Source organism: Gymnodraco acuticeps, unplaced genomic scaffold (assembly GCF_902827175.1).
Source record: "Gymnodraco acuticeps unplaced genomic scaffold, fGymAcu1.1, whole genome shotgun sequence".
Classification (NCBI taxonomy): Eukaryota; Metazoa; Chordata; class Actinopteri; order Perciformes; family Bathydraconidae; genus Gymnodraco; species Gymnodraco acuticeps.
This window is the reverse complement of record NW_022992193.1, coordinates 593419-620823: the sequence shown is the minus strand read 5'-3', so window position 1 is coordinate 620823 and position 27405 is coordinate 593419. Positions and strand designations below refer to the sequence as shown.

Here is a 27405-nt window from a genome sequence, read left to right as displayed (position 1 = left end):
ATTAAACTTTGTTATTCGCCTCACATTGAATCACGCCATCATTACTTTAATACTATGTGGGCAAAAATCTATGTGTGTGTATCAAAGCCTGATATCTTCCACCTCTGTTCCTTACATCTTCATTGTTGTAAAATCACAAATGAGTCAGAGTTTTCCACTGGGTGAGATGTTCCTTTATTAATCACACACACAGAAACACTGTACTTCACTCTCCCTCTACCTACGCACACTTCTAAATGACATTATTCTGTTCTGCGCTAACTGTACGCAACTTTGGCTCCAGCCTCCTGTCCAGGTGGAAGTGTGTGTTCCTGTTGCTGGAATTTAGGCCCAATTCCAATCCACCCCCTACACCCTACCCCTACACACTACCCCTCCGTTTGCTCATTCGCGCGGAGGGTCCGGCACATTAAGTGCTGTTCCAAACCAACGAGTGTGGAGGAGGAGTGGGTTATCAAGGCCTCAAACAGCGAGTCTGCATCGGCGCTGACTTCACCTGCTGCCCTACCTGACCGCTCTCAACGCTGTGTGTGTCCGTCAGGAAACACGCTGTGTACAAGTAGTTCCAGCAAACATCCACTGATAAACTGCGATGTTAACAACCTCATGATAACCTCATATATTCTTAACTTAGGATCGTAGGCCTACCTGTGTTTAGTCTAGAAAAAGGTACATTTGTGCATTTTATTATAAAGTTGTGTATATTTACAGACTGTTGCAAAAACTAAGAAGCTTATAAACATCAGGTTTAAAACTAAAAGAGACAATTAAAGATGTTTGGAGTTTTATTTTAGTTATTCATTTGATTTTTTTGTCAAAGAGATGCTGATTTGAAACCGTTGTTACGTACAGTTACGGCATTTCCTGTTTCTGCCGGAGAGGGGAGGCCGTCCCAAAGCTTGCTGCTGTATTTACTCCCTCCATCTGACTGGAGGGAGCCTCGTTGAGCTGCGAGTGTCACTCCACGGAGTTCACTCCGTCACGGAGGGGGAGTGTGTAGGGCGTGGTTTGGAATTGGGCCATAGTGTGTGCCTCAGGAGGTAGAGCTAAGGTGTGTGAGTGTGTATTAGCCTTGTATTGCGGCCTGACTTCAGTGCATGAATGTGTGTGAGTGGGTGAATGTTGGCATGTGGTGTGCTTTGATCAAAATGCTAGATAACACCATGTGTGATTAGAATGAAAAGAAAGGGTCCTTTTTTCCCAACTTCTCACATATTGTGCATTCAGTCATTGTAGATTTACCGTCACAATATGACGCCTTGTGGCTTTCCTGTACACAATGTAGAAGAACTGTAGAAACAGAGCACAGGAAGTCCTCTAGGGGGATCAAATAGAGCACTGTTGTGGGTGAACTTTTTATCATTTGGTTTCTTGTAATTGTATCTATTTAATGTATACATCTATAACCTAGTATTCATACACAGTCGTTTCCACATTCAGAGCATAATGCGACAGAGCAGGGAACCTGGCAGCAGTCAGAGAGAGAGACTTTCAGTCAGGCATGTGACAGGGCAGCTAACAGGCAGGACCTGATTTCAGTCATTATCCACTTCCTGGTTTTAGCCGGACGGGTAGTAGAGGATCAGCTTGTGTTTATGAAAGTGTGTGTTGCAGCGTGCAGCTCAACTGTGTGTGTGTGTGTCAGTGTGTGCCTCACATGGAGTGTAATTAAACTCAGCGAGAAACCAAAGAAGAAGAGGGGGAGGAGGAGGAAATGAAATAGTGTTAAGTTAGTTAAAAGAAGACAAGAAGAAGAGAGGGTGGAGGAGGCAGAGGAGTGAGAAGCTGAAGAAGAAACAAAGAAGAGGGAACAGAGTGACAACTCTGGACTACACTGCTGACTACTGCTGCTGACAGAGGAGACATGGAGTGGAATGCTGTGGATTATCTCTCCCTCAGGACTCAGCACTAATCTCTGCACACACGCACGCACACGCACACGCACACCTTGTGTGTCTTGTGCAAAGACCTTTGGCATGTGGATTATTGACTTTGTAGCCTCTGCAGGGTGGCCATTTTTGAAGTCTTGGAGCAGTTAAGGTCTTTTGCCTAATACATTTCTGAATGGTAGTTTGAGTTAAAACCTTAATAATACTAATTGTTTTAGAAGTAATTCTTCATGTACAGTATTTTTCAAACGTGTAGACCGTTATGCTTTGATCAGAGAAGAACACATAGTAACAGTGTGTGTAGTCCCTTGGCTCTGGAAACATCCCAGCTCCAGAGGACTTCTTTAAATGTCCTCTTTGTCTCGTGATTGTAAGGAATAGTTCCTACTATGACCACTTCATGACGTGAAGATTCCATTTGCAGCTCGGTGGTTTAATAGAGAGCCTTCAGAACCTGCAGTCAGATGATTTGTTTGCTCCTATACATGGCTTTCCATTGAACTCCAAGAATTCCTTTGGGAATATTTGGAACACTTGAAGAAACACTGCTTTGGGATTGCTTGGAATACACAGGGGATATTCAGAAATACAACTTGACATTTTGCAAGACCTACCCAGAAACAGGAGCTTGTTCTGTTGAAATGATAAGTGACCACAGGAAGTGAACATGTCTGTCATGGAGTCTGACCTGGGGGCTGACCTGGGACCAGGACCTGAGGGCTGTGGAGCCCCTGATCCTAAAAGTGAAGACACAGAAGGAGAAGGCTCAATAAACTTGAAAGGAGGCGATGGAGAATTCAGCTCTGCATCATCTTCGTCTAATTCCTCTCTGCCCTCCTCCTCCTCGACCCTGCCCTCCTTCTTCACCTCGCCCCCCCCGATCTGTGTGGAGGAAGAGCAGGAGATGCTGACAGGCTGCTCCAAGTCCTTCACTGGACTCAAGATCTTCACCAGGAGGTAAGACTGCAAGAGAGAATGTGGGTGTAACAGTTGCTACTGACCAGCAGATGGAGCCATTGGCTTGGACTCTGCCCTGACTTGATCTTTCCAGACCCTGCTGCTGCCACACACACACACACACACACACACACACACACACACACACACACACACACACACACACACACACACACACACACACACACACACACACACACACACACACACACACACACCCCTGCATCAACAGCCTGTGCATTGTTTCATTCAACTTTATTTATAAAGACACGATTGTTTCCACAGTGTCAGTCAGGGCAGGACTCTAATGTGTGATATTGGGTGATACGGAGTGAGTGTGTATATAACCTTGCCAGTGGGTCACTAGTCATCATGTGGAGAGGGGGACATGATTCCCACGGCAACAGGGGCCGCAGTTGTCATGCCAACAGTAACAAAGATGACAGTCGTGTCCTGAGCTTGGCAGCCTATAAACACTGCGGTTTATCGGGTCCAGTTTTAAAGGGTGTGTGCCGGAGTGTGTGGAGGGTGCTTACATTTTTATGTATTTATCCTGATACATTTTTATCATAGGACTCATTTGAGTAAAATATCCAACTGCAAGTCCTCTGACTCACTTTAGCCATGTGGCTTTAAACTAGTTCACAGTCATGTTTGTAACACAAATGTCACTCGTTTCTTTAAAAAAAAAATCCCTAGAATTCTGCATTGGTGCGTGTGCTCTCAGGAATTTACTTGGCACATGTTTATGTCGATTTTTTCCACTCTGGATGTGTGCTTGTGTGTGCTTGTGTGTGTGTTCCTCACACCTGCAGAGTGTGTGTTCACTTAACACTGTGCAGAGAGAGAATGTACCTCGTCTCCGAGCTGCTTCCGCTTCCCCTCAGTGTGTGTGTGTGAACATTTGTTACAACTTTTCACCGACTCGTTCAGGAAGTACACAAAGTTATTTTAGTCCTCTCTTTCTCTCTGGGCCACACCCACTCCCTCTCTCTCTTCCTCCCACGCTCCTGCTGTGTCTCTCGCCCTCTCCCCCTCTCTGCTCCACATCTGCTGTCAGAGCTCAGCTCAGTGCAGTGTGAGCGCGCCACATAGATACACGAGAGCTCGGATGGATACGTTTCTCCGCCTTAATCAGGTCTGCTTTCTCATTTCAAATATTCATTAGGATAAACAATATTGCATAAGATGAAGTTCCTAAAATATTGCATCTAGCAAGGCTGGAAGAACTTTTGTGTTTGTGTGTATACCATCTAGATTCAACAGTTTAAACTCTGTGAAAGTGACCTGAGTAATGCTCAGTGATAGTGAGCGGCTGGTGCAGTGCTGTGCTCTTCTTAGTTTTCAGTCAGACAAAAGGGGGGGGGGGTTCAAATATGAGTCAAAGACAAGGTCGTGCCACCTCAGTGTGTCCCACAACTTCAGGTTTGGTAGAATAGTGGTTAGTGTTTTTTTCAGTGTAATCATAATAATATAGAGCAGTTACAATAATATCTTTAAAAAAACAGAACATCATGTAAAGTTATCAAAGAACACTGAAACACACAATACATCCTTGTGCATCTGACACACTGGGAGATCAGTGGTGTGTTAACACTCCAAATATTTACATTCATCAAAAAGGCGTTAATGAATACTTTGATAAAACATAGTTAACTAACTATGGTGTGATGTGTTAGCACCTCCGCTTCTTTAGCTCCTGTTTGGGTCTCTGCGTTCTTACTGTTCTGTTCTGGTTCCCTCTTGTCATTCTCGTAGTTGTTTCCAAAGTGTTGGAGCAGTTAGCAGTTCTGCCAGCTGAGGGAAAACCTTTGCAAAGCTAACCAATGTTACTTCGCAGGACGTGTAAGCAGGAAACTGTATGTAAGACAAAAAGTGTCACTGCGGGACCACTGTACAGCTGAGTCATTCCGATAGTGTTCTGTTTTTAGATGGTTTTCATGCCCCCCCCAAGAGGCAAAGACATCCCTTCTTGTTCATCCATCATTTTAGACCTGTATATCATCTCTTATCTTTAAGTCCCACTCCAATAGACTCACCCCTACAAAGGTTCAACTGTGTATTCACACACACCATACACACCCTATGTACATCCATACACACATCCCTGTCTATGTACTGGATGCATTAAGATGAAATTAATAATAGTTGTATTGGATAATGGAGTAATGGATTTCTTATAGTCTTGTTTGTTTGAGCCTTAGACAGGTTTATAACAGAAGCAGTTGTAAGTTATATTGTTTAACTGTTTTATTTCTGGATTGTGGTCAGTAAGAGTGGAACCACTAAGTCAATGAATGATTGATATCAGAGCCGGAAGCTGAATAGCAAGTTAAACATTGAGTGAATGAGGAGCTTAAATATATAGAATTTTCTCATGGTACACCTACTTTGTGTTTTGTAAGTGTTGCTTACACGTCATCTTACTGGCTGTGTTAGTGATATAAACAGAGGTGCATGGCTTATCATTAAGATGACCTACGTGCGTGTGTGTTTGTAGAGATGCGTGTTTGAGTCATTCTGGTTATTATGCTGACATGAGGGCTGCTGTTGAGACCTTACACATGTCAGCATGTAGGCTGAAGGAGAGACGATGGTGATCAGAGGCTGCTGTTTACACTGCACACATGTCATGTAAGGTGCAGTTGATGTTGTCACTTGGTTCCTTCTTTAGAACAGTGTAAGAGGAGGGCCTGTGGAGGCAGATCCCAACAGGTTCCTCACGGCTGACAACAGGAGGGAGTGGAGTGAACTGCAGCCTGCTGTCCGTCTCTGAGCTACATTCATACACTGCACACTGCACCGTACCTCCACCAATGGAAGAAAGTATAGCCAGCTCCACAAAATTGCAACAATAGGTATCTCAATGGTTTATTGTAGTATCAGGTGTATTTAATAACATCAAAGCCTGACTTCTGGAAAGGTCTATATTCAAGATGGCTTTCATTATTCATCCCAGTCATGCAAACTCCATCTTTTTGTACTCTCGGAATCCAATAAGCATATTTTTAAATTATAGTGATTATAGTATAGTTCACTTTCTGTGGAAGCGTCCAGGAGATTTCTTTTTACACCATTAAGGAATAAATTGTAGTACTGTGAAATTAGTAAAAACAGGGCTTCCATCTGAAGGCTTTATTAATATTATTTGTATTTTATTAGCTTTTAATTATTTTTTCTTCCATGTTTTTGATTATCATCATCATCATTTCTTCGGTCCACACTTACATTTAGTGGTCACACTGTTGACAGACTGCACACTGTGCCACATATGTTATAGAGGAAACAGAACAGCTGGATGGCTTTCATATTCCCGGAGGTGTTTAGTTCCTTGCTGTGGTTAGGATGGTGAACACAGAGCATCAGACTGCTGCAGGAGAGCCTCACAGTGTTGGTGAGAAATCTGACGTGTCCTGTCATGATCTTCACTCCACTGTAGACATCTTCAGTATTTAACAAGACCACCATGTTTCCTGTACAAACATGATGGAAGTATAGATATATGAATTATGCTTTAATAGCCGTACATGATTTAACAAAAGACATGACGGAGCGCTTTTTGTCATCAGATAAAAGAAACGTTTGTCATTGAGTTTTCATTTCATTGAGATATAAACAAACTTCAGACCATCAGTAATAGATCATATATTTATGAGAGAGCACCCCCCTTTATACCAATCCTTTTATAGTAACAACAGCTTTATCCAGTGACTTGTTTTTGTTTCTGTCAGCTGTACTTGTAGCTAGTGAAGAAACAACATCTCTTTTCACCTTTCCATTAAATGATGTTTTCTTACGGATAGCAGAGTGTGTTTCTATGCATGCCACACACATAGGAATAAACCCTTCATGGTTTCCTGATGAGTGTTGACTTGGCTGATGACTCACAGAACTGCTCCCCGCGTTTCTATTCATCTACCCAGGTTCTATTCATCCGTAACATGACACCCAGGGGGGGGGGGGGGGCGAGGCTTGGCTGCTGACCTTGTTCTCTCTGTATGTTTGTTTACGTGAGAACATGGCAGTAATCGGGATGGGGGGTCTCAGCAGGTTCCTCCACTCGTAATCAAGGGAATCTTCCCCCCCCAGAGACAAAGCTCACCCTATGGATTCTTCTGCTCAGAGAGAAGAGCTAGCTCTCCCTGCATTGCTACGGTGAGCTCTCTCACAGTTGAGGAAAACCACATTGCTCCATGTGTCTCTCTAGCACTATTTTTCATGTAAATATTTAACCCAGCAGCACGTAGCTCTGGGTAGTCTCCCCCCCCCGAACACACACATACAACCCCCCCCCCCCCAGTTGCTCATTCAGCAGAGCTTTTGAGCCTTTTCTTCCTATGAACCAGTTTTTCAACTTCTGTGTGTTGGGATGTTTTCTTTAGCAGTGTGTGTGTGTGGGTGTGTGTGTGTGTGTGTGTGTGTGTGTGTGGATTCATCATCTGTGTGATGTTGGTTGGTCAATTGACTGAAGGGTCTGACACGTTTGGTCCATTTGGAGTAATGGCACCTTCAGGATAGCTTTATATAAGTTGGGCATAACAGATGGTTCTTCATATTTGTTGGGGTTGTTTCTGGAAGTCTAGGAAAGGTCAATAGCATTACCTGGATTGTTCCATGACCTCACCATGTGTTTATTTGTGTAACGATGACCATGAAGGTCATAAAACCCAACCAAGCTAAGGCAAGGTCTTGGGATTGGTAAATAAAGCGGAGCCTTACAGTGAATAAGAATGTGTAGGATAGTTAATGAGTGGGAATATTGTTAAACGTTTGAGGACTCCTGATGATAAGTGTTAAGGTTTTAGAAGACCTTTGAAAGGAGTCTGCTCCCTCCTGTGGAAGTCTATACGACTAGAAACAAGAGACAAGAAGATGTTCTCCTGCCTCCATATGCAGATATTAATATCTTTGTTGTGTTTGATGTATTTATTCAGCCAAACATAGAGCGCTATGCTGTGTTAACAACATGAGAATACACACTATTGGGTAATGCTCTCGTCTCATCCCTTTATCACTTTGCCCCGATATGGTAGGGGATTATCATGGAAGAAGGCAGCAGTTACATAACAGTGGGGTAAACACTAGGCCCAATATAGTTTAGAATGAATGGATATAAAATATCAGAGATAAGCAGGTTTAATATGTCTCCGCTGAACATTCATTCTGCAGAAAGGTGCAGTTGTTGCCCCTTCTAAAGAAAAACAACCCAGACCCATCTCAAATCTTCCATTTGTTGGAAAATATTAATTAAAATGTTTTGATTAAACAGAACAACTTTTTAAATGTACATTTTAATATTCTTTTGGACAGATTTCAGTGTCTTCAGATCCCATCTATAATGGTGTTCAGTGTTAAATTATGTTGGAATGAATACTGATTCAGGTAAAACATTACTTTGGGTGCAGCCTTTGATTCTGTGGATCATACATGCTGTAAAAGTGGCTGGGGTTATTTGGCAAAGTGCAAAGGCCAAGGTTATGTTGTTGCCATTGGTGATCATCAATCTAAGCATAAAACTGCTATGACATGTGGCGTCCCCCAGGGCTCAATTCTTGGCCCACTATTCTGTACATGCTCCCTTTAGGTAAAATCATACATGGCGTCAACATTGTTTATTAAATCTACAAAGACAGCACTCGAACAATGCTAAGAGCAAGTGAATAGCTGGATAAGTGTCCTTCAATTAATAAAGATGGAATACAAATGATTATTTAGGGCAACAAGAAAGAAAGAAGGTACATTATTGCTCAGGTCGATTTCGGGGAAAGACGTTGGGCCAAGTTCTATATCTCGTTGTTTAAAAAATGTGAACTTCTGCAACATTTAATAATCTTAAACAAAAAATAATTAGAGGTCTCATGTCCACACAACAAAATTCACATTACTCCTGTTCTTAGGTATTTACACTGGCCACCAGTCATTTAAAGAACAGCTGCCACAGGAAGTGATGCTGCTAGCTTTATATTACGTTATTATCTTTGACAAAAATATATTTCTGATCTCCATGAAAACTAGATCGCCATCTTGGATTTTTGAGAGGCGAACGTGCTTTTGCAAAAGAGTAACGTGCATGGAGTATTTTGTGCCAATTTTAGTACTTGTAGGGCTGCTCAATTAATCGTATTTTAATCGCAATTACGATTTTGGCCTGCAACGATTATGAAAACAACATAATCGAAATAAAACGATTAACATTTTTTTTAAAAACATTTTATTATAGTTTTTTCAGTTGAATTATACTTAAAGTTCAGGGTAATTAACTGTTAAAAACATACTGTTCACATTTTTTTGTAAGTAAATGGATAATCGTTTTTAATAATCTTGATATCAATTATTGACTGAAATAATCGAGATTATGATTTTTGCCATAATCGAGCAGCCCTACCTTGTATCCACAGCACTAAATGGCTCATACAGTTCATATTTCATCATAAGTCGGACAAAACAATACATTTTCTCCATCTATTTGTGTTTTTGTTTCTAAGAACATGTTATCCTTTCAATGGGGTACACTTGCTTGATTAGATCCCTCCATGTCTGTGTTTGTGGCTTGTATGTTGAACAGGAAAACAAAGTGTAGTGGTGCCACAATCCAGAGGTGGACCGCCCTTAAAGAGCCTGTGACACGAGTTTCCCCCATCATCCAAACCCATCAATTTGAGTAAATATTGTCCCCTTGAAAACCGTTACTGAACTGATTTTGGATATTTGTACTTTGATAACCATTAATCTGCCCTTCAATGTTGACCATTTTCTGGATCTTCTCGGGGATTCTTCAAGTCCCGCCAAATGATGTGTGACGTCATTGCGGGCACAGCGCTCCAGCTGCACCGTTCAGGATGTAAACGCCCGATGGCGCACACAGCAGCAAGCTCAGACAGCGATGACAGTTTAATTTTGAACGTGTCTGAGAGCTCATGAGGCTGAAGGATCGGTTTATGTTGTATCTGTTAGAAGTTTAGGAATTAGGTGCGTCAATATGGGCGATAATACGGTCATGTAGCCAGTGGTGGACTGGGACTAAAAATCATCCCGGGACTCTCGACCGGCCCACTTCGGTACCGCTAGTAAATTGTCAACGGGGGGAGTGGGCGATGTGCTAGTGACTTATCCGACCGGCCCACTTCGGTACCGGCCCATCGGGATTCGTCCCAATGGCCAGTCCACCACTGCACCCAGCCCAGGTAAACTGTCAACGGGGGAGCCTCGCTGAGGGGAAACGGTGGACCTAGTGTCCCGATCGGAGTGGGAATAATAATAATAATAATCCGTGCATTTTATCCATTAATTTCCCCAACATTGTGGTAAAAAACCACAGGTTTAATCCATGTTGGTGTACAACTATAAAAAGCATCGGTTTGTTTTCTCATCAGGAAATGCAGACCGGCTCAAACAAACAATTTTTAAATCATCATTCTCACGATCATTTAATGTATCATATGTTCGCCGAATTGACATGAAAGCACTAATAAATGTAGTTTAATCCACTTGAGTTTACAACTACAAAAATAATCGATTTGTTTTTATATCACATCCCACGGGAGGAAATTCAGCAGCTCCGATTATAATCCTAATTTAATCATCTTCACCACGATCATTTCTGTTTATGTTCGCCAAATTGACATGAAAGCACTGACAAATATGAATATACTGTAGTCAACTTCATTAAAACGTTATTAACGTGCCTAAACTCAGTAATTCACCATTTATACGCATGACAACACACTTTGTCCGTGTTTGGCTCTCTCGCCGCACAGTGAAGCGTTCCCGCATTGACGTCACTTCCGGCTTCCCCCAAAACTTCAAAATGAGTCGAAGGAATTTCCCCGCGATGTTCTAAATTATTGATATTTATCTGAACGGTATCGCACCTTCTTTTGTAAACTGACGGTTCGAGATGACTAGTAGCCCAATATTTCATTGCACAACAGTTGTTGGGATGCTGTCACAGGCTCTTTAAATCCTCAGCGTAATAAATAAATAATTATTTGAAAAATAATTGCATATGACCTCAAACTATAGCTGTCGTGTGTAGCTTTATGAAAGCCATTTACCACTGTGATGACCCCTGACCTTTGTGACGGGGCATTATGAGACGGGGATTGTTTAATGTCAGTGGTAGGGGGGGATTAAGTGAAGCGTGCAGATTTCCTGTTAGAGTGATAGTTTCAGAGCAGAGATCTAAGCAGCTCACTCTTTTATCCTGCACATCTGATGTCTTGTGTTACATGATATTCCATTCTGTGGGAGTCGGTGACAACACTGATCACATGTCATGTTTCTTGTCTGGTTCTCTTACCTACAGGCTCATCTGTCGAGCTGACAGTTGGTGGTCTGAGGCCCTGACTCATCCCTTCATGTTTCCTGTATGATCATTTGTAAACAAAAACAACTGAACAAATCTTCTATTCATTTCCCTCTTCTTTAACCACCAAGCTCTTTTAGCCTTCGTAAAAGGTCATAGCTTTCAAAAAATGGACTCTGTAAACATCAGCAAACACAACAACTGTTTGTTCCCTTGCTGAGAGGTGAAACCAGACGGAGCAACAAAGTGAAAAAGTTAATGATTACAACATTTGTACTTTTTACGAGTCATCCTGGTCAAACACACACTAACAGTTTATTTCCACCATGTTTATGCAATGAATGGGGCCTTATGGAGGTTCTAATGCCTAGGTAAGGTTTTGTCATGGAAAGTCTTAAAGTCTAATGATGTAGATCTGTTCACAGTACCTTAGTCACTCAACAAGACAAATCGGCCAAGTGTCCATTTTGCACAGTGACATTTCTTATCCTGTCCTTATGAAACATTGTGCTAACACATTGCTGCAGATGGTTGGTTGTGCAACCATCTGATATGATATCTGTCTCTCTCTCGGTTAGCAAACTCTTCATGTCAGTTAAAGCAGTGTGTAGCAGGCAACTGAAGGCGCAACACACATTTACTTTATTTACTTTTCCAGACATGTCATTTTAGATTCCCATGAGGCTTGATTATGTGGAGCCACAGTTCAGATTGGTTGTCATGGTTTCGTCAGACAATTCCTTCATATCACACTTCTGCTTTTGACAGCAAAAACAGATATACCTCAGGTCTCAGAGCGACAGGCTTTTGAACGCTATTAAATAATAAATACAAATCCTATCAAGCCTAGGAGAATCAGAGTGTGACTCTGATTGAGCCCTGATCAGACCCTGTGTTATTATGCTCCCATGTAATCTGATCACAAGTGGGCAGCTCTGTTTACAGGTGAATGCATTGAGGGTGCATTGGGGGACTGTCACTCAGACCACGCTTTAGCAGTGTGTCCCCTGGGCCACAAAGTCTGCCGTTCCTCTATTTCAAAACAATAGTATTTCAAAAGTATTTGCCATGTGAGAGAATGAATGAATGTTGTGTTTTGGATGGAAAAAAGTGCGCCAATTGGCACATGGACATGAAGAGTGATTTTGATAACACAACACAGTGTGTGTGAGTGTGTTGTGTGATAAGTGCAGGAGACAAAAAGCAGGACAAGCTGCTGTCTGACCAACATTCTTGCTAGTTTTAGTTATATAGGTTTTAGAATCGTTTTTCCTGCTCATCTTGTCTCTTTAACTCTTCTGAAAGTGGAGAAATGTCTGGTATTACACAAAATCAACATTGATGATGAAAAAATCCCGTCACTGGCCACACATGTTGCCTTGCTTCTGTTTGTGGCTCAGTCAGTAGGGGCTTGGACTGTGAACCGCAGGGTTGCCGGTTCAAGTCCCCGACCAGACCTAAAAATGGAGTGTGGACTGCTTCTTGGAGAGGTCCCAGTTCACCTCCTGCCCTGCCGTGGTGCCCTTGAGCAAGGCACCGGACACCCCCCTTTCCCCCCCCACTCCCAGTGCTCCCCGGGCGCTGTGCAATAGCTGCCCACTGCTCCTAGTACTAGACTCCTGGTGCTAGGATGGGTTAAAAGCAGAGAACAGATGTCACTGTGTGTGCTGTGTGCTCTGCATGTGTGACCATTAGAGGGTTTCATCCCTCCCTATATATATTATACCTTATTAAGCTCTTTTTTGTATTTGTAGTTGAGTTTACTAAAGCTGTTTTGGAGAGATGTGGCCGTGGTGAATCCCACATGGCATCCCACATCTTCTGGCTTTCTTTTTCTTTGTAAATGTGGTAACTAAATTGTACATGTGCTGTAGTGTGTCAGCAAGAACGCCATGGTCTAAGGCGAGGAGAAACAAGAGGATCTCCCTGTGTTTGCAAATGAGCCTTAACACCTGAGGCATGAGATAAAGAAGGCTAAAGTTACACTCCTGGTGAACATTCTTTGTAAGTTAATAACTAGGAGAGCTCACATTACATGAATAGGTTATTGTCAATTCCAAACGCTTCTTCATTTTTTGAATGAATAAAGATTTCATTCTTTGAAAACACGCAAAGACAGGAAGTAAAAAAAATGACCAACAGGAACCAGATAAACCAACATATTAGGATCTTGGCACCAACTAACTTTTGACGAAGCTTTGAGGAAGCAGCACTGCATCAGGAATTCATTGATCTCATTGAAAAGGATGGTTAAAGCATGGGAATAATTAAGGATGCAAATGTATATTTTATAAAGGAAACACTTTATTTGGACAGTCCTACAAGTGGTCTATAGAGAGATGATCATTTGTGACAATTTGTGTACATACCTACTTGTTCTACTCATTGAACATCTGCTGTATAATTGAGCATAGGATGGGTGAGTAGTTCAGGTTCGACTAAAATGTGCTAAGTGTTTGTAGATATGTTCATGAATGGTCACAATGTAGATAATCCAACTTTTGTAGGGCTATCTAAGTCAAGTTTATCATTTGTATTATTGAAACAATTGACGATGCCATTTAGAGAACATTTTTTTTAAACAGAAAAGCCTGTTTGTCCCTTCAGCATTTCTAAAGGAGGATTGGAACAAAAGATCTGGACTATCATCAATTATTATGGAGACCATCTTCTGTTGTACGGATCTCAAAGCATCATCAGAAGACGGAAGGGGAAAGGCGATGCCATGTCCTTTAATTGAGTAAAGATTCTTAGATACCACATATCATTTTTAGCACCATCCATATCTGCAGACATGATGGATTTCTTCTTCCGTGGCCGTCAGAAGAAACCGAAGCACGGTGCTGCTCTTCAGACCAGCAAAGCCAGGAGGCGCTCTAGTGCGGGTCTGCCTTCCGCGGCGTTGGTTCAGTCCAGGCGCTCCTCGGTGGGCTTACCTCCGGTGTGTGCTGAGCAGCGCCGGCGCCCCATTGTGGGCTCATTGGTGGCTACTGGACAAAGGCGCCACTCCATCATAGAGGTAGGTTTAACAAGTGAAGCAGAGGGAGGATCTGGAAGAGGAACTGAGAGAGCTGATGGAGTCATCACGAGAGGAAGGCGGGGGTTTCAGTACAAACCTCACCATGCTCGTGGTGGCATTCAGCGTGGGATGGCACTGCGATATCGACGTCCTTCTAGAATCAAATCTATTGAATCTCATTTATTCGGTTCCTCTTTGTTACTTGCAAGTGTAGTCCAGATGGGTAGAGAAGTGAAGGAAGATGAAGAGGAGGACACCTCTTCCTGTTCGGAGTCTGATGGAGAGGAAGGGAGTGAGGAACGGGATATGAGCTTGAGGACTACACATTGGTACTTAACCCAGGCAGACATTATGGAGAACATTAAGCCCCGCCCCTTGCTCCGCCCCCCTCGCTGCCTGAGACGAAACTCCTCCCACCCCCTTCCAGACTCAGGTTATGGGGTTTACGGACGGTATAATCGACGTGGGTCAAGTCAAGTTCAGTGGACAGAGAAGATGAAACAGATCCAGACCTCCACGATCAGCCCCAGCCTGGGTCAGCTAGCCTCTGCGGGGCGGAGTTCCGAGGGGGGGGCTGCTCCAATAAACAGGGCCCGCTATGGCTCCACTCTCCAGAAAAGCACCTCTTCACCACTAGGGGGGGCCGAGGGAACCATATACTATGACCCTTATCTGGAAACATGGGAGAACTTCCTGACGTATGTAACACACACACACACACACACACACACACACACACACACACACACACACACACACACACACACACACACACACACACACACACACACACACACACACACACACACACACACACACTATATCATTTTTTACCTCGGAGATACATACAGTTTTTTAAGTCCTTGTATTGGCTGGCTCACACTTTCGTATATCACAGGATGACCATCATATTACAATGAAAACTAATTCACCAGTCATTTTTGTGGTGAGAGAAAGAACAAGTATAATGTGCATACCTTAAGCCCTTGCAGAGAATTTGTGCCTCCAGAGTATCTGAAACGAATACCCATACGTCTTTGAAATCTGCTGATAGTCATAGTCAGGGGCGCAGGAAGGGGGGTGCTGAGGGCCCTCAGCACCCCCTAGCGGCAGGCAGTCGGAGCTCCTCTGCCTGTACTATTTTTGATTTGATTTCATCTCATGCCTGAGATATATTTTATATTATATATTATTATTCAAATGATAATTTAAAACTATATAATAAATTATTTAGCTTCAGGGAAGTTTTTAGTCGGCTGCTTTTAATGTGACGCACGACACAAGTGACAAGTAACTGACATGGCGCAAAAACGTATCTCGTAATTCCTTCTCACTAAAAGCGCTAAATCTGCTAAAAGATTTGAATAGAAGAAGCAGGGGCAGGGCATTGTTACGCAGAATCTGTGTAATATGTAGCCAGGAATTAGCAATGCCTTGATAGCCTACTTCAATGAATGTAAATTCCACATTGTTGGTAAAATAATATTTTACATCTTAATAGTGTGTGTTTGCTCGCGCTTTTGTGCGTGCTCTATAGTGCCCGTAATAGCGTGCACTGGAGTCCGTTGTTATGCACTGTGTGTGTGCGGTTTTGCTCGGTGTATGTCAACGTCACCAAACTCCATCTTCTCTTTAGTGATCTCACATAATGTCATCTCATTCCATTTCCTTATCGCAAGAATTGTTATTCCATGGCGTGCACAATGTAGTTGAGCAGGTTTTATTTTCCGGTACATCTAAAAGAAGCTGCTTTTCCTTCCTCTGTTATTTTCACATTGCCTTTTTATCTCATATTCATACTTGGGTTTGAGATCATTTCCCTCTTCCTTTTAGGCTCTTTGCTGCTTTAGATATGTCATTTAGATTTAGTCCGTAAGTTTGAGCCAACACCTGTTGTTTAGCGAAAGCTTATCCAGACAATTTGCTATTACGGTAAATATGCGGAACTATGAAAAATGTCTATAAAAATCCAAACAAACAAAAATAACCCTCCACTTCCTGTTGAACTTCACCATACAAATGTCTTTTTTAAAAGCAGTGCTGTGTTGAGTTTTCCTCTTCTCTCTACAGCCCACACACATGCTGCTTTGCTTATTGATTTGTTTGTGTGGAAATAAATGGTTGTTTGTCTGTATGTGAGTCAGTCCTGTGCAGAGAATGGATGGATACAAAGTAGGTGACTTTTCTTTTGTAAAGTCTGTTGCGCAGTACTGACAATGGAGAGATGACACTTGTGGCTCGGTCCTTGTGCATCTGCCAGGTGTTATATGTACGGCTGTATTACTTAACATGCCCAGTATTAGATATATTTTACTAACCTCATTTCATGCTTCTATTTTAAGTTATTATTATTTTGTTAGTTACAGCTCCCAGGAAATAAAGCCATTGAAATATAATCAGATACACCATTAAGAGTCACATGATGGAATATAAGAAATTGACATGTTGATTTCACAGTAGTTTTTTAATTGGTTATCCAGAATTGTTTTATTTCATTTATTTTATATATTTATTGGTATTGCCTACCTAATTTCTGGTATCCTGATTTACGTTATACACACTGCTGTAAGATGTACATCTACAATACTGAAGAGAACATCGGCAGGAAACACTAAGTGTGTTTGATATGCTTTTATCTTGTGTATGTAATGTTTGATCAGTAATATTTCACATCATTAGTATCATTTTAAATATCAAACCCTTTCAAATCTTTGTGACAATGGCAGATCACAGTTTTTACCTATGTTTTCTTGCCTCTTTTTCTTGAGTTCATTATCAGGAAGACATAGGAGCATTCACAGTTTTGCGTCTCTTTGTGTTTCCAGGAAAGCCATAGCTAAGTCGGGCCTGCAGACGCTGCCCTGCCAGCCCAGCACATCCTCCCTGACCAGAACCGACTCAGAGGCACACATCCGCAGCACTTTGGACTGGACTGTGAGTATCTCTCACACACACACACACACGCACGCACGCACACACACACACACACACACACACACACACACACACACACACACACACACACACACACACACACACACACACACACACACACACACACACACACACACACAGCAGCTGTGACATCGCACACCTTACCCTGGCTGTTTTTGCTGTCAGGGAAACAAATGTGTCTCTGAAATGTAGGTTTCGCCGGTGAGACAGTCTGTCCTGATTGAAGAAACGGCTGAATAAGTCAACTGTGCAGGCATATTATTAACATCTATATTTAAATACCTATATGAACACAGTAGTGGACTGTAGCGCCAATGATTGCACAATCATCTAACATCTTTGTATGCTTTATCAGTGACCTATCGATGCTAAAGTGAACCATCAGTGAAACGAATAATAAGGTGATTTTCATGATGTGTTCTCCTGTGTGTCTCTGTCCCCCCCCCCCCTGTAGGAGGCGGCTCAGTATGGAGATCATATCTGGTATGAGACCAATGCATCTGGAGACTACTGTTATGTGGGGGAACAACACTGTATAGCCAGAGCACTGGTAAGTATCTCCTCTATCCTCTGTGCCCCCAACAATATTTCTACAAGTTCCTTATCAATATATTGTATTCAGTTGATCCGACAGGGTGTATACGTGTCAGAGGCCTCATCACGGCCCACCTATAGTCTCTCATAGGCCACCGTTTGATGGAATAGCTGTCATATTTAATTTGGTGTTTCGCCCTTTAGCCGATCACAGATGATCTCTGGTGTCACATGTGAATATCCTCCTCCTCTCTATCTCCGTTCAGCCTCTGACTCCTGGGCTCTGACCTTTGACCTTTTCCCAGCTGCTATGACTGGTGTTCACAGAGAGTTGATGTTATGTCCAGGGTTCATTCACTCTTGTTCAGGGTCCTTGCTGTTTTTAAAATGAATATGCTGCTGTTTCAAACAAATGCAGTACATAAACACAATAACAGTGTACAAATCAAGCATATATAGAACTATTTAATTAACTATTATGAAATGTATAAATACAAATACATATTTACAAGAAATATAAATACACAAGGAAGTAAGAATATGAGAAATTACTATCTAAAAAAATAAATATGTGCGACATATCAAAGATTCAACATTCAAAGGTTGCTTTATTGTCATATATACAGTAGCTACAGTGTAGTAATGTCAATGCAAATCTTAAGTCCCAGGCTCCTCCAACAATTCAACATGACTATATATATTTAAGATAACAATAAAACTAATTTAAAACAATAAAAAGAAGAAACAGAGTAGAATAAAGTAGTGCAAGATTATGTTGCAAGACTCAATAAAGTTCAATCCAGCTGTGCAGTCATAAAAGGAAAGAAAATGTGTTGTAATTTATATATTAAGTATATTCATTCTTATTATATATTACCTTACTATATTCATAGTGAAAAATCCACTTTTCCTCTATTGAGATCACCAATGAGACACTATTAAAACAATGAAATATACACAGCTATTTCATCGCACATTCCTTACACTTCTCTGCTGAAAACCATTCCATAATATACCGAAGAAATGGCTGAATAATAGTGAGACATTATGGGTGTTCTGCCGTTAAAAAGCTTGTGCTTGTTCCAGTCTGTGCTTCATTTCCCCTCATCGCTCACTGTCACACCCCTCACATCAGTTAAACATTTATACCTTAAGATGGCAATGTGACTCATTTAGAGAACCCACTCTGGTCTTTGCTTTAACACCTTCTGCACAGTGATGCTACAGAGATGTATTTCCCGCTGAAGGACCTCTGGTGTCATCACCACGCTCACATCATGGTATAATTGTACTCATGTCGGCTCGTATCACAGCCCATCACATCACACATACATATGATACCTCACAAGTCATAAAGCATCATGTCATCATTCTAATTTCAGTACCAGCTTCCAGCCCACAGCGTGTCTCTTTCTGCAGCACAGTACTGCCCCCTGGTGGTCATATATATCATTACTGCCTCATTTTTCCCATTCAAAAAAATTATTTACCAACTGCTTATGATCATTAAACAAAAACTGAGTAGTACTTTGAGTAAAGTGTTTGTATGTGTGTGGTTGTTTTTTGTATTTCTAAACTGTGTTTCTTTGTGTTTCTAGCAAAAGTCTGTGAGTCGCAGGAAGTGTGCAGCGTGTAAGATCGTGGCCCACACCATCTGTATAGAACAACTGGAGAAGGTATATTTCTCTCTCATGGATTTTAAATAGTTATACTCAGGGAATTTACATGAGCTCACCTTTTAATCTCCTTTATGGAGACTTGAAGCCGAAAGACGCAGGTGTAAACCCTCCAGTCAGATAAAGGTGGAGAAGAGATTGAAGACGGATGTTTAAAGCATCCTTTAAAGGGGACAAAAGGGGACAATAAAGAAGGCTTACATTTTGAGTTGTCAAAGATGAGTTGTCAGATGAGAGAGAAGTGAGAAAGAGGATTATTTTAAACCCTGCGTCATGATGCAAATCTAAAGTCAGATCCAGGGAATTGTTTATTTTATTTCACTGTTACAGTTATTGTTTTTGTAGCAGAGGACAGTGCACGTGTCTTTAACTGTCCCTCCTGTTCCAGTTCCCCACATCTAGAGCCATTCTGTTGGATGCCACCCTGCCCCTCAATGACCCAGACTTTAGAGTGAGATACCCCCCCCACCTTTCCCTCCTCTCTCCTGGTGTGGGTCCTCAGTCTGACAGAAACAGGACAGGTGGTGTTTGGACCCTCACTCCAATCATACTTACCTCAAACAAAATCGGAAATTGAGTCGGACACACACACACACACACACACACACACACACACACACACACACACACACACACACACACACACACACACACACACACACACACACACACACACACACACACACACACCATTCTGTCCTTACATCCTAATGGGGTCCTTCTCTTTTCCCTCACCGTCTCATGTTCTGGTTGATCAAAGTTCTGTCACTCCTCTGAGCGGGTAACGTTTGTCCTGTTGGTTTCAGAGATGGGAGGCCTCTCTGGGAAACACTTAAGGTGGAGTCAATCCCACCTCCACCTGTCTCCAATAAATACCGAATCACCTGTGTCCAAATGATGATGATGATAGATACTTTATTAATTCCAAATTCAGTGTTGTCAAGCAGAGATGTTTGAGAGTGAAATTGTTTAAAAGATAGAATAAGATACACATATAATGAAAGTAAAAGCAACTTTATACATGTTCAAAGTAGAAAATATATTTATAACTAGAGTATCTAAATAATACACAATATAAAACAAAACTGAATAAATCAAAATACTCTACAATAGATATCAGAAATATATAGAATATACTACAAAGACAGAAATATATTAACATTGGATTACATTAAATCACCCGGAGCTACTTCAAAATAAAAGCATAAAGATCTACTACTTAAAGGTGGGGGAGGTAAGTTTCAGAAACCGGCTCGAGTGCACTAAAATTTGAAAGTACACAGCCGAAAAGAATCCGCCCCTTCCTTCAGACTTCCTTCCAGAGCACCTCCTCCAACACAAATGAACGCGCTCATGACTTAGGTTGGCTATATAGTTCAGGGGAATTGTAAACCATACAAAACAGATAAATTACCTGTCCAAGAGAAAAAGAGCGACCACAGCGTCAGATTTCAACTCGGTGTGTTAATAATAATTCCTTACATTTATTATAGCGCTTTTTCAATGACTCAAAGCGCTTTACATATACACACATTACACATATATCATACATGCAATGGTTAGATACTGTGGACAATACCCACAGGAGCAAATCCGGGTGAAGTGTCTTGCCCAAGGACACAACGGCCTGACGCAGTGGCGGCAGGAGCGGGTTTCGAACTGGAGTTCCCCAGCACTCCCCCTTGATCTGATCATCGGATGCACAGACCACTGCGCCACCCGTCTCCCTCGTGTTCCATCAGTAGTCGCCATCGTTGAAAAGCAACTCCGATATTGACTCTGGTTTGACTTCTCCTAGTTTCCACTTTCTTTTTGTTCTTAATTTGCTCCGTTACATTATTTCTTTTGCGACCAGTAAACGATGTTGAACCTAATTCTGCCATGGTGAAAGTAGCCGCCTGTTGCTGGCGAGTCATTGAAGTACTGCTGCAATGCACGCCCAATGAGGGCACGAGATACATTTGTGCGTGCACGAGATGGAAGGCTGACAGACAGTACTTTTTACAGTATTACGGCTTCCACAGATGACGTTTTTTTATGGATTTTTTTGTCAAAGCACTTCAGATATTCATTGCTATCGGAATATTAAGAGCATTCCATGGAATATAACAAAAAGTGTTTCTCCAGCCGGTTTCTGAAACTTACCTACCCCACCTTTAACTAAACATCCTAAACTATATAATGAGAAATTGTCTTGTTATAAGCAAAGACGGCAAGAAAATGAATGTTTAATTATTAAATCAATGTATACCTCGCACACATCATTGATATTATACAGCATGTGACCTCTGACTTTATGTTTCAATAGACATGTGGAAATAGGCTATGCATCATTTTATACATATGTACCCAATATGATATTGATCTGCGGAATCATTCTGTGAGTCTGTTAATGGTGTACACATTAGTGGGTGTGCATTTTAAAAACACAAAAACCCTTTTACTGAGGTGCCTGGCTCTTCATATGGTTCCTCTCCATTTTCACCTCTTCAAAATCAAACAGCCTCTTCAGCCTAACCGCTTCTTCCCCCTAAAACAAAATCCACCCGCCACCCTGATCCCTGGGAATCACTCTGATCACTACTCTAGTCCACGTCTGTTCTGAAACTCCATACTTCTCGAACTGTATGAAATAATCACAGCACCCAGGTGGGTTTGCAGCTGGAACTTGCACTTTCGTACTGACACCTCCCGACTCTTCTCCCTACTCTTCCTCTGCTCTCCTGCAGATTAATTTCAGGTGTAAGCCGTCTTTCAGAGAATCCGGCTCTAGGAACATCCGCGAGGTGAGTTCTAGAAGCTTCTTCCTGCACTTCTTCTATCAACTCAATGTTAGAAAATGTAATCTCTTGAATGCTCTTTGATGTAAATGACGGTTTGTGTGTGTTCAGCCCGCTGTGGTGCGTCATCACTGGGTGCATCGGAGAAGGCAAGAAGGCAAATGTAAACAATGTGGGAAAGTGAGTGAGATTTTCTCTATTGACCAATAATTGAACTGTCAGTTGGAAGTCATATTGATCATCAGATGTTGTTGTGTGCAGGGCTTCCAGCAGAAGTTTGCGTTCCACAGTAAAGACATCGTGGCCATCAGCTGCTCCTGGTGCAAACAGGCTGTGAGTGTTTGGAAAGGCACTGAGTTACATTATTCTCCAGATGTCAGTTATTTAAATATGTCTTTATGTCCCTCTGTAGTACCACAACAAGGTGTCCTGCTTCATGCTGCAGCAGATTGAAGAGGCTTGCCCAATAGGAGCTCACGCTGCACTCATAGTCCCGCCCACATGGATCATTCGCGTCCGACGCCAGGTAACACTCACTCTAAATTACACTTTAATTTTATACAATTACATTTACAGTTTAATCCACAAGGAAGATCCAGAGGTCGCATAGTAACAGCTGACTAATCGAAAGCAACCTTTTGTCACATAGTATTGATAATAAAGTTTGATCAATTGACAAACAGAAACAGAAACAAAAAGTAATAAATAATAATCATAAATAGAAAGAAAATAAAAAACTGAAAGTAAAATAAAATGGTACCCACCGTTATGGGAAAAATATATTTTTTTGTCACTTTTTCCCTGTTTCCTCAAATGATTTTCCTGAAGCCCGGTGGAAAAAGTGAGTCTTTCCATTACAAATATTTAGTTTAGTTTTATTTTATTTTTTCGAGCATGTAAAACCAAAGAAAATACAAATGAAACAAAAGATGAAAACGAAATATTTAATTAATAATTGAAGAATCTGTAGTATCATTGTCTGATATCAATAAACAACAAAGCTTTAGCTAATTACACGTCCGAAAAGGGGTCGGAAGAAGTTTACACTTATTTAATCCGACCCCTTTTCCCTATACATTTTTTTTCTTTTTACATCTTAATATGTGTTAACATACAATATCAATGTATACTTTAACCTTGAATAATTTATATAATCATTCATATAATATATACAGGCAAGTTAGGAGAATGGTCTCTATATATTTATATATATACATATGTACATACACAAATTCATACAAACACAAATTCCTAAATAGAATACAAAACAAGAATATAAACAGTTATGGTTTAGCAGTTTCATCCCTGTACCTTGTGAGAATTGTGTCTTTATACCTCTTTTTAAATAGTTTGATGTTTGGACATCCCTTTAGCTCCTCACTCACATTGTTCCAGATCTTCACCCCACAAACAGAAACACAAAAACTTCTCTTTGTTGTGCGCACCCTAACATTAGTGAATATAAATGAACCACGTAAATAATAATTCCCTTGTCTTTCATTGAACAATATCTGAATATTCCAGGTAATTGAAAGTGTTTTGCCTTAAACATGATTTGTGCAATTTGGAATTCAACAAGATCTGACAGTTTTAATCATTTTAGCTCTAAGAATAATGGGTTTGTATGATCCCTATAGCTTACATTTTTAATAAGTCTTATTGCTCTTTTTTGTAGAATAAATAGGGATTGTGTTGTAGTTTTATAATTACTGCCCCAATAAATAAATAAGGTAACACCAATGAACAGTAAAGAATGTAGAGGGAATTTTGATCAAGAATCTGTTTTGCCTTGTTTAATATTGCAATACTTCTTGAGACTTTGGAATGAATATGTTTTATGTGAGGTTTCCAGCTCAGTTTCTCATCAATTGTGATTCCAAGGAATTTATGTTCTTTATCTCTCTCAATGAAAATCCCATCTATCTTAATGGATGCTAGTGTATTGCTATTTCCAAATATGATTAATGTTGTTTTATTCAAGTTTAATGATAACTTATTGCTGTTTAGCCATAACTTTAGTTTGCATATTTCAGCTGTGATCTCTTCCAATAGTAGCTGTACATTGTCCCCAGAACAAAATATATTAGTGTCATCAGCAAACAAAACAAATTTGAGTACTGTCGATACATTGCATATTTCATTAATCCACATAATAAATAGTTTCGGCCCCAATACTGACCCCTGGGGGACACCGCATGTAATGTCCAAATCCGCATGTAATGTCCAAATTTCACAGATTGTTTCATACCAGTTGTCTAGAGATGGGTTGTCATGTTTGAGCCATTGTGTACTTATTGTTTCTATTGCAGACAGTCAGAATTCCAAATAGGTGTTTAGTTTTGAATTTGTGGGAATTGAATGAAGAGCCTAAAAATACATTTGTCCCAATTAAATGTGGGGTAGGTAAGTTTGAGAAACCGGCTCGAGATACACTTTTTGTTATATTCCATGGAATGCTCTTAACATCCCGATAGCAATGAATATCTTAAGTGCTTTGACAAAAAATCCATAAATAAATCTGTCATCTGTGGAAGCCGTAGCGCTGTAAAAAGCACGGCCCGGCTAAAATAACTGGATGGCCTACCTGCCTGTCAGCCTTCCATCTGTGCACAAACTTATCTTGTGCCCTCATTGGTCATGTGCGCGTTCGTGTGTGTTGGAGGAGGGGCTCTGTAAGGAAGTGGCAGATTTTTTCCGGTTGTGTATTTTCAAATTCTAGCGCACTCGAGCTGGTTTCTCCAAAATTACCTACCCCACCTTTAAAGGCGATTTTTGTCTGCATTACAATTTCGTTTTCTGAATGAATCTAGTGCCAAAAGTGGCCATATAAGGACAAGCCCTGAACAAAATGTAGTGATTGGCTGATTTTAAATGTCTCCACTGGTTGTAGGTTCAGAGTCCAGCGAGATGACCCAGAGAGAGATAAGTTAGACATTGATAATGGCAGTTGTGATATAACATCAAATAAGATTTTGTAAAAGTAATAGTAGTATAAATACAGTGCAGTGTTATTGCGACTGTTTTTAGTTATGTCTAGACTATATGCATGTTCCCAAAACAAATGAAGAATTTAATTATAATCTTGTACTTAACCTTTTAGAAGATAGAGATAATCTTTTAGTCAGTTTTCAAAGTATGTCGTATAAGCAGCTAAATACCTCTGCATGGGGGCTTTCTTCAGACTCAGACGAGCAGGTATGATGTAATAGTGAGTGAGCTGTTACACCTCTAACATGGATATGTCTTCTGTCATTATCATACTTTCCTGTTATCAAGAAGCCGGTGAGGTTTTGCACTCTGCTCTGAGTGAATTAGACCCAGTGATGTGCAGCTGCTCTCTCTGTTTGTGTCTCACTCCAGTCATCTATGAAGTCCAGTAAAAAGAAGAAGAGAACATCATTCAAGAGGAAAAGCAGCAAGAAAGGAGCCGAGGTCAGTCCTGCACTATCATCTGGATCTCTGTTGTTCTAAGGGACATGATGTGGGCTACGTTTGTGAAAATGTCCAGATAACGTAGATTAAATAGAGTCCCAGGTTAACAGGCTGAATGGACTGTGTTGTGCTTCTCAAAGTGTGGTCCGTGAGTATATTGGTAACATTTCACATTTTAAATAAATAAAAGTTTTCCGCACTCTCGCAGAAATATCTCCGCAATGAAGCGAGCTTAAGTTTCACTTTCGATTGCATGATATAGCCCAGCGCAACACCTTCGTCACACATGTTGCCACTTGTTTGTACCATTTCCAGGCGATTTGTAATCTCTTCTAGAAAAACGATGTGTTTTTTTTATATTTCAAGAAGTGTATAAAACAAACAATGGATGTCTTTTATGAACATTTATCCATGCTGGAAGTAGATTTAGATGTTAGGAGTGGGATAGAGATTATTATCCAATATATGCATCCAATGAAGCATTGCATGAAGTCTGTTGATGAATCAGAGGCTGTTGTTGGGGCTGCAAAAACGTTTTTTTATTTTTGTTTTGTAGGCAAACCACGCAGGCCAGCCAAGGTTCATGTTTTATTAGCATTTTTACAAAAAAAGCCCAGGCGAGCCTAACATGTGTAAAAATGGCTTAGACCTCAGAGAGTTAATCTTGGGCCTGCGACCATAGTTTTACTGTATTTTGTTTTGAAAATCCACAGCGGAGGTTTGTGTCGTACTATGCGGTGTATTTTGCATTTCTCTCAGTAGCCAACAATCTGTGAGTCTGTTGGCTCGGATATAAACTCCCTAATAAATGTCTACATTTCATAAGAGGTGTAAAACCTGAGCATTTTAAATCGCATTTGAACGAAATGCTTGTATAATCTGTAGTTGTATTTGTATTGTTGATTTAATGTGTGAACGAGGCGATATAGAGAAGGTTAAGTTGTCATTATTAGGCTGTCATTTTACTGTTGGAGTGGTAAGCAGGCCTTTTTGTTTTTGGATATTTGTGGAGTTAGCTGGTCCGCAAGTGTTTTTTTATTGGTTAAGTGGTAACAGTGCTGTAGAGGATCTGAGCAGATCATCTTCTTCTCTGACAGGAAGGACGGCAGTGGAAACCTTTTTTAATCAGACCCATCCCTTCACCGCTGATGAAACCTCTGCTGGTGTTTGTCAACCCCAGAAGTGGAGGGAACCAGGTATGTAGGAACACGCAGCACACCCAGCAATTTCAATGAACTGGTCTATGAACCGGTTAACATGTCATCCAGTTAGTCAAGCTTTTAGCTCACCGCTGCACTGTGAGCAGATTCTGGGTCAGTTTAGTCCTCGTCTTCCAATGTTGATTGGGTTTTTGTGTTCGACAGGGAACTAAGATCATGCAGTCCTTCATGTGGTATCTGAACCCCAGGCAGGTGTTTGACCTGAGCCAGGGAGGACCACAGGAGGGGTACGTTTACACACACACACGCACGCACACACACACACACACACACACCCACACACACACCCACACATCAATTAACATCTTCTGGTGATGTCATTAACCTGTGTCCATCTTAGTTTGGAGCTGTATCGCCGAGTGCACAACCTGAAAATCCTGGCCTGTGGGGGGGATGGAACTGTGAGTAAACCCAGAAATACAATGAAGAGATGGCTAGAACAATAAAAAAGGACCAATAAACTGATGCTGTGGTTGGTTACTTAAATATTAAAATATGAATATTTATTGGAAGGTACTTTTAGAAGAATGTGCAGTTAACTTGAAGACTACCATAGTACTTTTTTCTCTATCCTGTCAAGACAAAATTGGCTTCATCCAGGATGTATATCTGGAATCAAAGAAGCATCACTTAACCAG

The 27405-nt window shown here is 41.1% G+C and overlaps 1 protein-coding gene across 1 annotated transcript in view; it reads left to right on the top strand.

Annotated features, from left to right (window-relative positions):
• The first annotated feature begins 3858 nt into the window (after positions 1-3858).
• Positions 3859-27405, top strand: part of LOC117539349 (diacylglycerol kinase zeta-like) — a 71415-nt gene continuing 47868 nt past the window's right edge. The window contains 13 exon segments of the mRNA XM_034205505.1: positions 3859-3984; positions 13759-14868; positions 16996-17104; positions 17580-17675; positions 19258-19335; positions 22065-22121; positions 22227-22295; positions 22377-22448; positions 22528-22641; positions 25476-25547; positions 26645-26743; positions 26912-26994; positions 27108-27168. Coding sequence (XP_034061396.1) covers positions 13946-14868; positions 16996-17104; positions 17580-17675; positions 19258-19335; positions 22065-22121; positions 22227-22295; positions 22377-22448; positions 22528-22641; positions 25476-25547; positions 26645-26743; positions 26912-26994; positions 27108-27168 — 1833 coding nt within the window. The 5' untranslated portion in view covers positions 3859-3984; positions 13759-13945.